Source organism: Lactuca sativa, chromosome 5, assembly GCF_002870075.4.
Source record: "Lactuca sativa cultivar Salinas chromosome 5, Lsat_Salinas_v11, whole genome shotgun sequence".
NCBI classification, from domain to species: Eukaryota; Viridiplantae; Streptophyta; class Magnoliopsida; order Asterales; family Asteraceae; genus Lactuca; species Lactuca sativa.
The window spans coordinates 290,909,461-290,921,557 of record NC_056627.2 but is presented as its reverse complement, the minus strand read 5'-3'; the positions used below and the strand labels follow the sequence as shown (position 1 = coordinate 290,921,557).

The 12,097-nt window shown below is 35.4% G+C and overlaps 1 protein-coding gene across 1 annotated transcript; it reads right to left on the bottom strand.

Moving 5' to 3' along the window:
- Positions 1–2,041: 2,041 nt before the first annotated feature.
- On the bottom strand, positions 2,042–7,653 carry LOC111910318 (protein HOTHEAD). The gene is made up of 6 exons (XM_023906146.2): positions 7,450–7,653; positions 6,187–6,571; positions 3,603–3,913; positions 3,136–3,521; positions 2,371–2,939; positions 2,042–2,291 (listed from the first exon to the last, which is right to left on the bottom strand). Exons 1-6 carry the CDS (start codon positions 7,526–7,528, stop codon positions 2,237–2,239), a joined length of 1,785 nt encoding a protein of 594 aa, XP_023761914.1. The 5' UTR covers positions 7,529–7,653; the 3' UTR covers positions 2,042–2,236.
- Between the last annotated feature and the right edge of the window lie 4,444 nt (positions 7,654–12,097).

Genomic DNA, 12,097 nt, shown 5'->3' with positions numbered 1-12,097 from the left:
AAAAAAAACTAATAATTCGGATTTTATTCTGAAACGACAAATAACGAACTCAATTATTTTACGTAAACATTATTGATGCTATTTAATTGAGGATTATGATTATAGATATTAGATAAGACCTACTTGATCGGTTAATAAAATCTAACCAATACCTAGCTGCATTGACTATATATATCCAGTACATATAGAACTTAAGGGTCGAATTGAAGAAGCTTAAATAAATGTCGAGTATTGCTATTACCTTAGACAGGTTGCCGGAAAGCCTCCCGGTAGTTTTCTCTTTGCAATCTAGGGTTAACTTACTCCTCTTCTGTCCTCCATCTTGATGGATTTTGGTGTGCGTAAGATCGATCGAGGTTGGAATCCTATATTTATATTTATATATTATTTGTTGAGTTGATAAGGGTAATATTTGCATTTGAAATAATGAAATCTCGATAGATATGGGTCTCTTAATTACTATAAATCAAAAATAAAATATGAATCCATTATCTATATGACTATATCTGAATTATTTTTCTGGTTTTATAATTTAGCCACTTCATTTATTATTATTATTAGACAAAACTTCATAAATGGTTCCCAAAATCTGGGTTTTAGCCTCTAACTTCAAAAACCCTCATGGAAATTCCTTATGGTTTTTTAATTTAAATCGTGGTTGGTCCTTGGTTTATACGAAATGACATCACTTATCTACTATTTTATTTTATTTTTTCCATTTTCTTTTAATTACAACAAGCAGAAAAAAAATATTACACCTACCCTGCCCCAAACCTAAACCCCCTACCACTGCATACTGGAGCCCATTATTTCATCGGAGATGAAAAGCCAACCTCCAACTTCATCGCCGTCATTGCTCTCCTCCCCTCCAACTACAACTTCAAAATCCATAAATCTGTTTGGTGTATCCTCTCCACCGACAGTGGCGAATTTAGAACCTAAAACCAGGTGATTCTTATTTAAATAACCCTGAAACATATAACAAACTAAAATATACTAGTAGCGGGTCGGGTCAAAATATCATCATTTTTTGAATTGTATCCGCCAAGGGCTTATATCTTCAAATATATTGATAATGTTATCTTAATCGAAACTTTCGAATACATCCTTTTCACATGATAAAATTTCATAGTTGGTCGTTCTATTGAATCAACGTGCAACACGTATGCGCAAAAGCCAAATGTGTTGGCGGCGATTCAGTTGTGGGCTTTTGTTTATTATTACTAATTTTGTTTAATTTTAATTTTAATGGATTGGACTAATTTTTGTTGGATAAATAATAAGTTGGTTTAGGCATTATGCTATTTTTGTTTCTTTAAAAAATTATTAGGTAGTTCCTTCAAAAAATTTAAGGTAGTTCCCCTAAATTTTTGCAATATAATTAGGCTTGCAATTAAGATAATTAGATGGGTCCCACCTTGGTATACTATAGCTACGCCTCTGATGCCAAGCGAGTCGCTCTTCAGTTTCCTTAAGGTGTCCTCATGTACTTGTTAGTCATCTTCAACATCATAACCACCTGTGCCGAGAGGTCTCCCCATGTATTCTTGGAATTAGAATCAAGTATCAACAATGAAGATCTTATTAGTAATAACATTTTCAATTAATAATTAAGAATTTCAATGCCAAGAGGCCTGCAGAAGATTGATCTTTGTATGGGAAATATTTGTACATTGACCGTACACATTGAGTTGATTTAAGGTACCAAAATGATGTTGAAACAGCAGCTACACTTTATAGTTTATAGCATACTTATTCAATGTTTATAGGATCTTTAAGGACAAACAAATGGTGAAAGTCTGAAAGATAACATTTGATATGGGATAAAAGCTCTCATCACTTTTAACCTTATCCCAACACGTCATATGTATGTATATTGTATGTATGTGTGTAATACTTTGGACGAACTTTTAAAATATGAATCGGTACAAAATTAGAAGCATGTTGCTATATGGATTAAATTATGCTGTCCATTTTGATATTAAGAGCAAAGTATTATAATAAAAAACAAATCACAAATCATTCATTTAAAGGATCATAATAAACATCAAACGCCATGCATTACCATTACAAGAAAGTACTTATAAACAAACAAATAAAAAAGAACGCAAAAATCACAAGATTTTTGCTTTCTTTTGTTGCCAAAAATTCTACATACTAGTGGTTGCTGATTAAATTTTAGACAAAAATTAAATAATGATACACACGGGAAGTAAGCTTATGCATCCCTATCACTTCATATTCCTACGGATCTCTCTAATCTGTCTCTTAAAATCTTCACTCCCATGTACCTGCGTCACACCAAATACAAATTTCAATACATGACATCAACTATTTTATGTATCATATAACAGTCAATTTTTATGGTACCTGCCCAACATCATAACAGTAGCTTGCGGATTGGTGCCCGGGGATTCACGAAAAGTTGACCCATCAATAACGCGAAGTCTGTGGACCCCACGGACCTTGTAGTCCTTGTTAACCACCTGGCCCACATGGCACCCACCATGGTAGTGCCAGATGGTGATCACAGTATCTTTACAAAATTGTTTAAGCGACTTTGCGTCATTTGTGTGTTTTGGAATCATGTTCACGTTTGCAGTGACACTCATGTTTAGCAATTTGTCTAAGGTTCCTTTATCACATTTGGTGTAATTAAGGAAATGTTTGGACCTCACGAGTTTTTCCACGATCTTGATCCCTTTCATGCACTTTTGGAGGTCTTTTGGGTGGCTAAAGTAGTTAAATGTAACGATTGGATTGTCATCCGGATTTGTGTTGTTCAACCTCAAATGCCCTTTCGACTTTGGGTATGCAAGTTTTGCTAAAATGAAACCCCCGTGAAATGCTTCGTGTGGGAGATCTTTTTTGTTTTGTTTGAAAGCTTCAATGGCTTCTTGTGTTCGTCTTTTTGGAGGAATCGTTGAAAGTTGCCCGATCTGTTGATTCATATACAAAACAACATTGTCTATGAGTTGCCATAGTATATTAACATGTAAGCTCGATATCCATCAATTCACATTGGAATTTACTGACAGTTCGCTGTCAAACAAGTGACAACTGTCAAAGCCAACTAGTTTTGCAAGTATATGATATGAGAATCCTAATACTAGAGTTCAAGATTTTGTGACTAACCTCCGCTGAGGCGACGCCATGGTGGCAGTGAATGCTATCAGGAGACTGACTATACCCGCTGCTTGCTTCAATGTAAATACCCATTTTCGTGATCCCAACCGTTTCAATCAGCGACTGCTTGACAGGCCTATTCAACGGGACAAAAATGGTGTTCAACGGGTTATCGGAAATGTGTTTCCCTACAAATTTGTTATCCTGCACCACCGAAATGTTCAACTTCTTGAGATCTTCCTTCGGTCCTATTCCACTAAGCAGTAACATCTGCGGACTCCCAATCGCCCCACAAGTTACAATAATCTCGCTCTTTCGCCTCCTCGATATGAAAGCTTCATGGTTAACACCATTTTCGTCTTTGAAAATTACCCCAATTGCCCTCGGTTTTTTCCCTAAGTTATAAGAAACAAAGTGTCAATTGTCGATTGTCAAATACATTGATTTCGAATGTTAATAATAATAATAATACATACCAGTTGTGTCAAAAATGATCTTTTGAACTCGGGCATGAATCAAAACATGGAGGTTCTGTGAATTTCCGGAGGCTAGAAGCTCTGCTGCGGTGTGCCGGCGGCCATATTTGTCGAAAATTGTCCCGCCGACTTTTGTGCCGTACAAGTGGTCGTAGGTGAATCCATTGTTGGGTGAAATTCCGACTTCTAGAAGCCCGTCTCGAACCGCTCTTTGCCATGGTTCGAATACGGGTTCATGGACTATTTGTTTTTCGACCCATGGGTATGATTCGTTTACCAACTTTGCATCCCATCCTACCCGTTTAACATAACTGCAGTGCAACAACAACACGAAATTTATTAGTTAAATGGAGCTAAATAACATTAAATTTTCAAAATGACCAAAATATCCCCCAAACGACTAATACAGCTTGTGTCATAAGTGTTTGTTTAGGATTCCCCAATCTTCTTAAATAAATTTGGCAACTTCGACTCATGGAAAAGGATTGGGCCCTTTTATAATTCTACCAAAATATATTTAAATGTTTAGCTAAAAAAGTTATAGATTAGATGGGGTTGACCCTTTTGTAATTTAAGAAAATGGGTTTAGCTAAAAAAATATACTAAGAAGTTAGTTAAATGATTATAAAATAGGTTTAGTTAAATAAAAATATTAAGGGGGTGTTTGACTTAGTTTTTCACAGCCAAAAATCCTTTTTAGAAAAGAAAAAAAAAAACAAAAGATGTTTGGCAAACTAGTTTTAAAAGTCACTTTTGAAGTTTTTTACACAAGGCAAAATGAACTTTTTGGAAAAGTCCGGAAATCCTGACTTTTTGTAACTTTTCCAAAAAGGACTTTTGGGGTTTGAAAAACAAAGCCAAACACCCCCTAAAAGTTTAGTTAAGAGTTATAGATTAAATGGGTTGACCACTTTATAATTCTACCAAAATGGGTTTAAAAAAAATAATGCTAAAGTTTAGCTAGAAAGTTGTAGAATAAATGCGTTGAGCCCTTTATGATCCTACCAAAATATACTTGATATTTGCAACATCTTAATTATTTTATTAGAATAATGATAATTATTTTATTAGAATAATGCGTTGAGCCATTTATGAATGAAAATTTAATCAAAATGAAAATGCTTCTTGTGTTTTGGAAAAACGATTTTTTTTTGTTTGTTTGTATGGAATGATCATTCCGGACATTTTACCTGAAAAGATGAAATTTAATTGAAAAATCAATTATATTAAACATTTTGAAATGATTATTTCAAACATAAGACACATTTTGAAATGGTTATTTCAAACATAAGACACATTTCAAAAATGATCATTTCAAACATAAGTAAAAACAATATTTTATACAAATAATTAAAAAAAAATACATTATATGTTACCACCGAATCCGAAATGCCTAGTCATTTTAAAAAAGGTACAACAAACATGGTCAAATGTATTTATAATTGATTATACACACAAAAGTGATCATAAATTTGTAAATATCGTCAATTTATTTTATAACACTGACTGGTTCCTAAACACGTTTTGAGTTATCCTAAAAAGAGTTTACTCAATTTTTTGTTGTTTCCCAAACTGTCCAACCCATCCACCTTTAATTTAGTTTAAACTTTTTATACATATTTATTCGAAATCAAGATTTAATCGGCTAAATATGAGTTATCATGTCATCAACTATTTCTGTTTTAAAAAGTAACCCATATAAGAAAAAACATAGTACAAATTATTGATGGTCCATTGAGCTCACATTTCACTATCAAAACCAACATAATAATTTGCATCTACTGTTAAAACCCCAAATCTAAACGGAAAAATGCCTAAATAACACTTTGAAAACAACTATAGGACGATGATTGGTAGGCCCATTATTAATACATTGTAGGCCCGAATCAACAAAAATAGGGTAGAAGCCCGTTTTAGCAATGTTCAAAGTACAAAACTCTATAAGGTATGCACCTTCATACTACAAATAAAATAATAGGTCGAAAAATAAAACAAAAATTTAATACTATCACAAAATGTATTTAGGAATTTTTTGTACTGTTAAAGTCATGTTTGATAAATCCTCTGAAAACTAACTTTTAATTGAAAATTTTAATTGATAGCTGTTAAACAGATTTATAAATTCATAACATTAGATAAAAAATAATTTATAAATTAGATTGGAATGTATACATTTAGATATATCAATAAAAGTAAAAACAGTATAAAAAAACTCTATATAAGCTTCTTAAAAGTTATCTTAAAATAGTTTATCAAAAATTAGTTGATAAAGCTAGTTTCATAAGCTAAAATAAGCTATTTTTATAGTTTAATAAACAGTAAATTACAATAAACTAGTTTATTTTTGACAAAAAAAAAGACCTAATTAAACTACAAATACCTCATAGCTCACTTGTTCAAAAAATAATTTTAATATAATAATACAGTATAAACAAACATTTAAATTCTTTAAATTCTGATAGTATTTATTAAAAGTTAAACCCAACTGCGCTTTTAACATCTAAAATAGTTGACTGTTGAATAAATAACTCAACAACTAACTAACGTACAACAAAGCAATGCATGAAATTAGTAAGAGTTATACCTTGTGCTTGCTCGAGTGTAAAATCCTGCATTGATGGAAGTACCACCACCCAACACTCTAGCCCTCGCATTAAAAACCCCATCGGTGGATACAAAAAACTGAGAAGCAGAAGCAGGTGAGGTGTCCACAAGGGTAAGATGGAAATTTGACAACAAAGACACATTTATGTTGGCAAAAGGGACACCACCCCTTTCTAGTAATAACACACTGTAGTTTCTAGACAGTGTAGCTGCCAATGGACACCCTGCGGTGCCACCTCCCACTACGATGTAGTCAAACTTCTTATCTCCGCCGTTGGATCGCGTTGACTTTGACGATGATACGGAGGAGAAGGAGCTCGCTCGTCGGATGAAAGGGAACTGTTGTTGCCAAAACCTGTAATCACCTGCATCGCAGATGGAAATGTACGCAACTGCCCCTTGTTACTATATTCAAGGATTTGGTTTCCCAAAGCTGTCAACTAATTGTGGAAAAATTAAAAGTGTATTCCCTTTTGCAATTGCTACAAGATATTCTTTTATTAATTTAATACCTAATTAATTTTATACTAGTAGCATTTTATGTATAAAGAAATAAGTTTATGGAATTAAATGGTTGGAAAAAATATAGAAATGAATAATAAAACAATAAATGTATCGTATATTTTTTTGAGTTACCAAATAAAAAATTACTCTGTTCCCAAAACTAAATTTTCTTTTAGTAAAGCCAGAAATAAAATTTGAGGTATAAGCAAGAACAAAAAATGGATGAGCTATTAGAGCAAAATTTGTGAATCTTTATACCAGAACCTTGATTTGGACAAACTCTTGAAATGTGTTGCTCATGTGACAAGATTCATGATTTAGGAATCAAAATTGGCCATTTTTTTGTGCCCGAAATTTGAATTCGTTTGAGCCATGAATCAAAACCCAGAAATGTACTGTAACTATGACAGAGAATCATGAAATTTTTTTTCCCAAAGTTGCCACCTTTTCTACCAAAAAGATGAAGCTTTTCACAAACCAAGAAATTAAACATGGTGAAAACCAAAACCCATAAATTAAACAACAAAAAACAATACCCAAATCATTAATTATTTTGATAAAAAAGAAAAAGAAAACACTCTTAGAATCACACAAGAACACATGCATATATATACATACATACATATAGATATAGAGAGAGAATGGGAGAGAGAGAGAGAGAGAGAGAGAGAGAGAGAGAAGAAGAAGAAGAAGAAGAAGAAGAAGAAGAAGAAGAAGAAGAAGAGATTAAAGTTGTAACCTTGAGAGGAGGTGATGAGGGTGGCAAGACAAAAAGAGAGAAGAAAAAGGGAGAGAAAGAGTTTGGTGTGGAGTGCCATCGGAGACAAAGGCTTCAGTAAACAACAGTATTTGCACCTTCACCTTTCACTTCTGTGGCCAATTCTGGTTGGTCTTGTTCTCTGTGAAAGCACCCAACTTAGCTTACCTTCGTCATTTATCTTACAACTGGATTTCGAACATTATATATATATATATATATATATATATATATATATATATATATATATATATATATATATATATATATATATATATATATACACTAAGGAAGAGCAATTATGACGCCATTAATTCATGTCAAAAAGATAAAGCAAAGGAGATAATGTAAATACCATGTACACATACACCCAAGTATATACAACTTTTTTTTTTCTTTAAATGCTATGAGAGAGAGAGAGAAATGGAGTCAAGAACCTCATAAATCATTTTCAAAGTTAATAGATCATATAAGATTTAAAGATTTCGGGGGTGACGGAATAAAATTAATTTTGGGAGATTATATTAAAAAATTTAAAGTTGTTTAGAAAAATCTTAAAAATCATAATATTTTACCATAATTTTTGAAAAAGTCTTAAATTAAAATTTGTTTATCGGAAAGTCCCAATTAATGGTAAAAATGATGATTTTGACTTATTTTTTCCGGTTTACCGGTTTCATTATTTTTCCGGTTTCATTAAAGTCGCATTATTTTACCATAATTTACGATTTAGTTCCAAAATACAATTAAGTCATGATTTGACAATTTTCTCCATTTAACATACATTTTTCCGGGTTCATTGCTGATCTGAACGTCTAATCATTAAATTAGCTGATAAAATGGATACAATGAGTTATATAATGTTATGTTTACCGTAAAATTTGATATTCATCTCTTCGACTCATTCATGATCATGTATCCAGCTCAGCAATGAAACCGGTAAAATGTGTGTTTTTGGGTAAAAAGGCGGGAAATGAGCTGATGAGATAGATATATTGGATTATATAAGATTAGATAGATGATTTGAAATTTCTAATAAACTTCAAAAACGACGAATTTGTTGCTAGTTTATGTAATTATTGCAGTTTTCGTTGGATTTATTTTATATTTCAAAAATATAAGTAGATCAGGATATCAAGTTGTAACACTGTATTTCAGGTTTTTCTCTTTAAGCCCTTCATTTAAAAATCCTTGCCAATTTGGTCCCTAGCCGAGTACGCTGGACGTACGTTCGACTGGCGCAAACCCTAATTTTTAGGGTTTGTGCCTTATTTAAACATCTTAAGTTGCCTTGGGAGTTTCTTATGACCAACCTACACCTCTCCATACCCTAAGAACGAAACCTTATCCTTCATTTGAGTGTTTGTGAGCCATTGTTGTGATCTTATGGTGTTTATAAATCCTTTGAAGGAGGTGAAGCTTTGGTGGACTTGGAGCTTGAAGATCCGGAATGTAACATCCCAAAATTCATGACAAAAAATTTCATTTTTAATTACGTAATTATAAAAACCAGTAGTCTGAAAACATCAATATTGTCATCCCATATCATAATCAAAGCCAATATTTCAATAACCAAAACATGTTATAAGAAAACAACATTAGAGTACAACTCCCAAAGATCTCATGTGCGGAAAATCATAGTGTGATGCGCTGCGATCATGTCGGCTCCTTTCCTTTGGAAGAAGAAGCACCTGAAACCAAAACTGAAAACCGTAAGCACGAAGCTTAGTGAGTTCCCCTATCATACCACATAATCAGATTCTGACAGGCATATCTAGGTGCCCGACCTACCCTGTCAAACATATCTGGGTCCCCGACCTACCTTGTCAGGCATATCTGGGTGCCCGACCTACCTTACGGTGTATTTCAACCGGTTACGGGGTCTATTTCATCCCTACCACTACCACATAATAACATAGCATTAACATATTGTCAGGCATATCTAGGTGCCCGACTTACCCTCCGGTGTATTTCAACCAGTTACGGGGTCTATTTCACCCCTTACCACTACCACATAATAACATAACATACAAGCACATAAATCTCAACAGATGGTGACATATCAGATAATTATCACAAAGTCAATCATCTCTACTATAAACAACTACTAGTGGACTGACATTGATGCCTTCGACCCACTTATACAAGGAAGGTAACTCACATCGAATATTGGAAAGTAGTTGAACAGTCCCCGACTCTGAATATCAACCCAACTCAAACTCCTAAACATAAAAGATTTCCTTTAAGTATCCTTTCATACTCATAACCCCTTAAGGGTCAACTTTGGTCAAGGTCAAAGTCAACGCTCCGAGTTGACTCAACTCATCGAGTTTGCCCTTCAACTCGTCGAGTTCCCATGAATCACAATAATCGTGAAATCACAATCACACTCATCGAGTTCCCCTTTAACTCGTCGAGTTTCTCTTTTTCACAGAATCGGGGCACCCCCGAACCAACTCATCGAGTTCTTTTACGAACTCGCCGAGTTCTTCATAGTTCTTAATCTATTAAGTCCTTTCCTCATATCTAAGGATCCAAAATATATATCTACGTGGTTTCCATTGTATACATCCATAAAGTCGACAACTTGACGGCTTTGCATGCCTCAAATGTATCTAAACTCGAGATATAGCAACCTAATTCTATGGACATGGTCTTTTCTTAAGCATGAAAAGGTTTATGACCCCTTTTTATGAATCTAGGGACCAATTAACACTGAGAATGACAACTTCTAGCATCACAACTATGAGGGTTTGTCATGTTCCAATAATGGGGTCTAAAAGATCCATAAAACAAAACCAAGAGAGATCTAAGCTATTAAGCACCAAGTTTGAGACTTTATACCTTAGAAAGTTTCCAAGATGGGTGAGATCCCAGATCTAGTGCCTCTCCTTAAGCACAATGACCTTCAAGGTCTTCAAAGTCCTTCACCAAGCACAAGAACACACGAAAATCCACTCAAAACCTCTAGCTTCCCAACAGGGAACTCACAATACGATTTAGGGTTTAAGGAGGCCGATGAGGGGCTAGTTAGGGGAGTTTATGCTCTTTAAATAGGGTGCAAAACCCTAGAAATTAGGGTTTCATTTCCCTTAGCCTACTCATCGAGTCGAGGCCTCCCAGCTCGTCGAGTAGGTCACTTTAAATGCGCGACCCTTATAATCTCTACTTGACGAGTCTAGGGCTTCCAACTCGTCGAGTTTCTTCTATAAAAATTATAATTTATTAGTTAAATACATACCAGGAACCAGACGTTACAATTCTCCCCCACTTGTCTCAGACTTCGTCCTCGAAGTCTGTTGCGGCTGGAAATAGCTTTGGTTAGTGCTCCCTCATCTCATCTTCCGGCTCCCACGTCCATTCTGAGCCCTTGCGGTGTTGCCACCGCACCTTCACCAACTCTTCCATCTTGTTCCTCAGATCCTTCATCTTCCTGTCGAGAATGGTTATCGGTATCTCGATGTAGTTCAGGCTATCATCCACCTGAATATCCTCCAAAGGAACCATCGCGGTATCATCGACTATGCACTCCTGCAACTGTGAAACATGAAAAGTATTATGGATCTGTTTAAGATCTTCTGGAAGATCCAACTGATACGCCACCTTACCCACCCAGGCGCGAATGATACCTTTCCAAGGTAACACCTTCAGAAGAACCATATCCCCCAACTGAAACTCCAAGTCCGATCAGCGTATGTCGGCGTAGCTCTTCTGCCGACCCTGGACCGTTTCGAGTCTACTTCGGACCTGCTGGATCTTCTCCGCCGTCTTGAGAAATACCTCAGTACTCCCCATGACCCTCTATCCCACCTTGGCCCAACATATCAGGGTCCTGCACTTCCTCCCATAAAGCATCTCAAAGGGAGGCTAATCAATACTGGCATGATAGTTATTGTTATAAGAGAACTCTGCCAATGGAAGGTAGGTATCCCAGCTACTATTGAAGTCTAGAACACATGCCCACAACATATCCTCCAAATTAAGAATGGTCCACTCGCTCTGACCATCCGTCTGTGGGTGGAAGGCCGTGATGAAGTGAAGACGAGTGCCTAACTCGTCACGAAACTTCTTCCAGAATCTGGAAGTGAAGCGCACATCCCTGCCAGATCGGTATCCTACTAAATAGGATGATGCTATGCTTAGTGATCTGTGGATCTGTCTGAGTGTCTATAGACTATTTGTATGTTTATTTGTTATATGGGTACATATTTGTTGGTGGTTGCGGCTTTATTGCTATGTGCATGAGCCAACAGGCCGGGGGAATTCTAACCTGATGATTAATTGGGCTCGAGGGTACTCTATCCCGAGGATGATAGGACCTGTTGTATACTGGCATTCCAACTCGATGGATGATTGGGCCTGGGGTATTCCAACCCGATGGTTGATTTGGCCGGTAGTATATTGGTATTCTAACCCGATGGTTAACTGGACCCATAATATATTGGTATTCTAACCCGATGGTTGACTGGACCCATATTATACTGGTATTCCAACCCGATGGTTGACTGGATCCATAGTATATTGGTATTCCAACCCAATGGTTTACTGGAACTATAGTATATTGGTATTCTAACCCGATGGTTGACTGGACCCATAGTATATTGGTATTTCATCCCGATGGTTGACTGGA

Excerpts from the sequence above, each read along its gene's own strand:
- LOC111910318 (XM_023906146.2), bottom strand. The coding sequence starts at position 7,528 with ATGGCACTCCACACCAAACTCTTTCTCTCCCTTTTTCTTCTCTCTTTT. Across the intron at positions 6,572-7,449 it reads CCTCATCACCTCCTCTCAAG|GTGATTACAGGTTTTGGCAA; the intron begins GTTACAACTTTA and ends TCTGCGATGCAG. Across the intron at positions 3,914-6,186 it reads TACACTCGAGCAAGCACAAG|TTATGTTAAACGGGTAGGAT; the intron begins GTATAACTCTTA and ends GTTGCACTGCAG.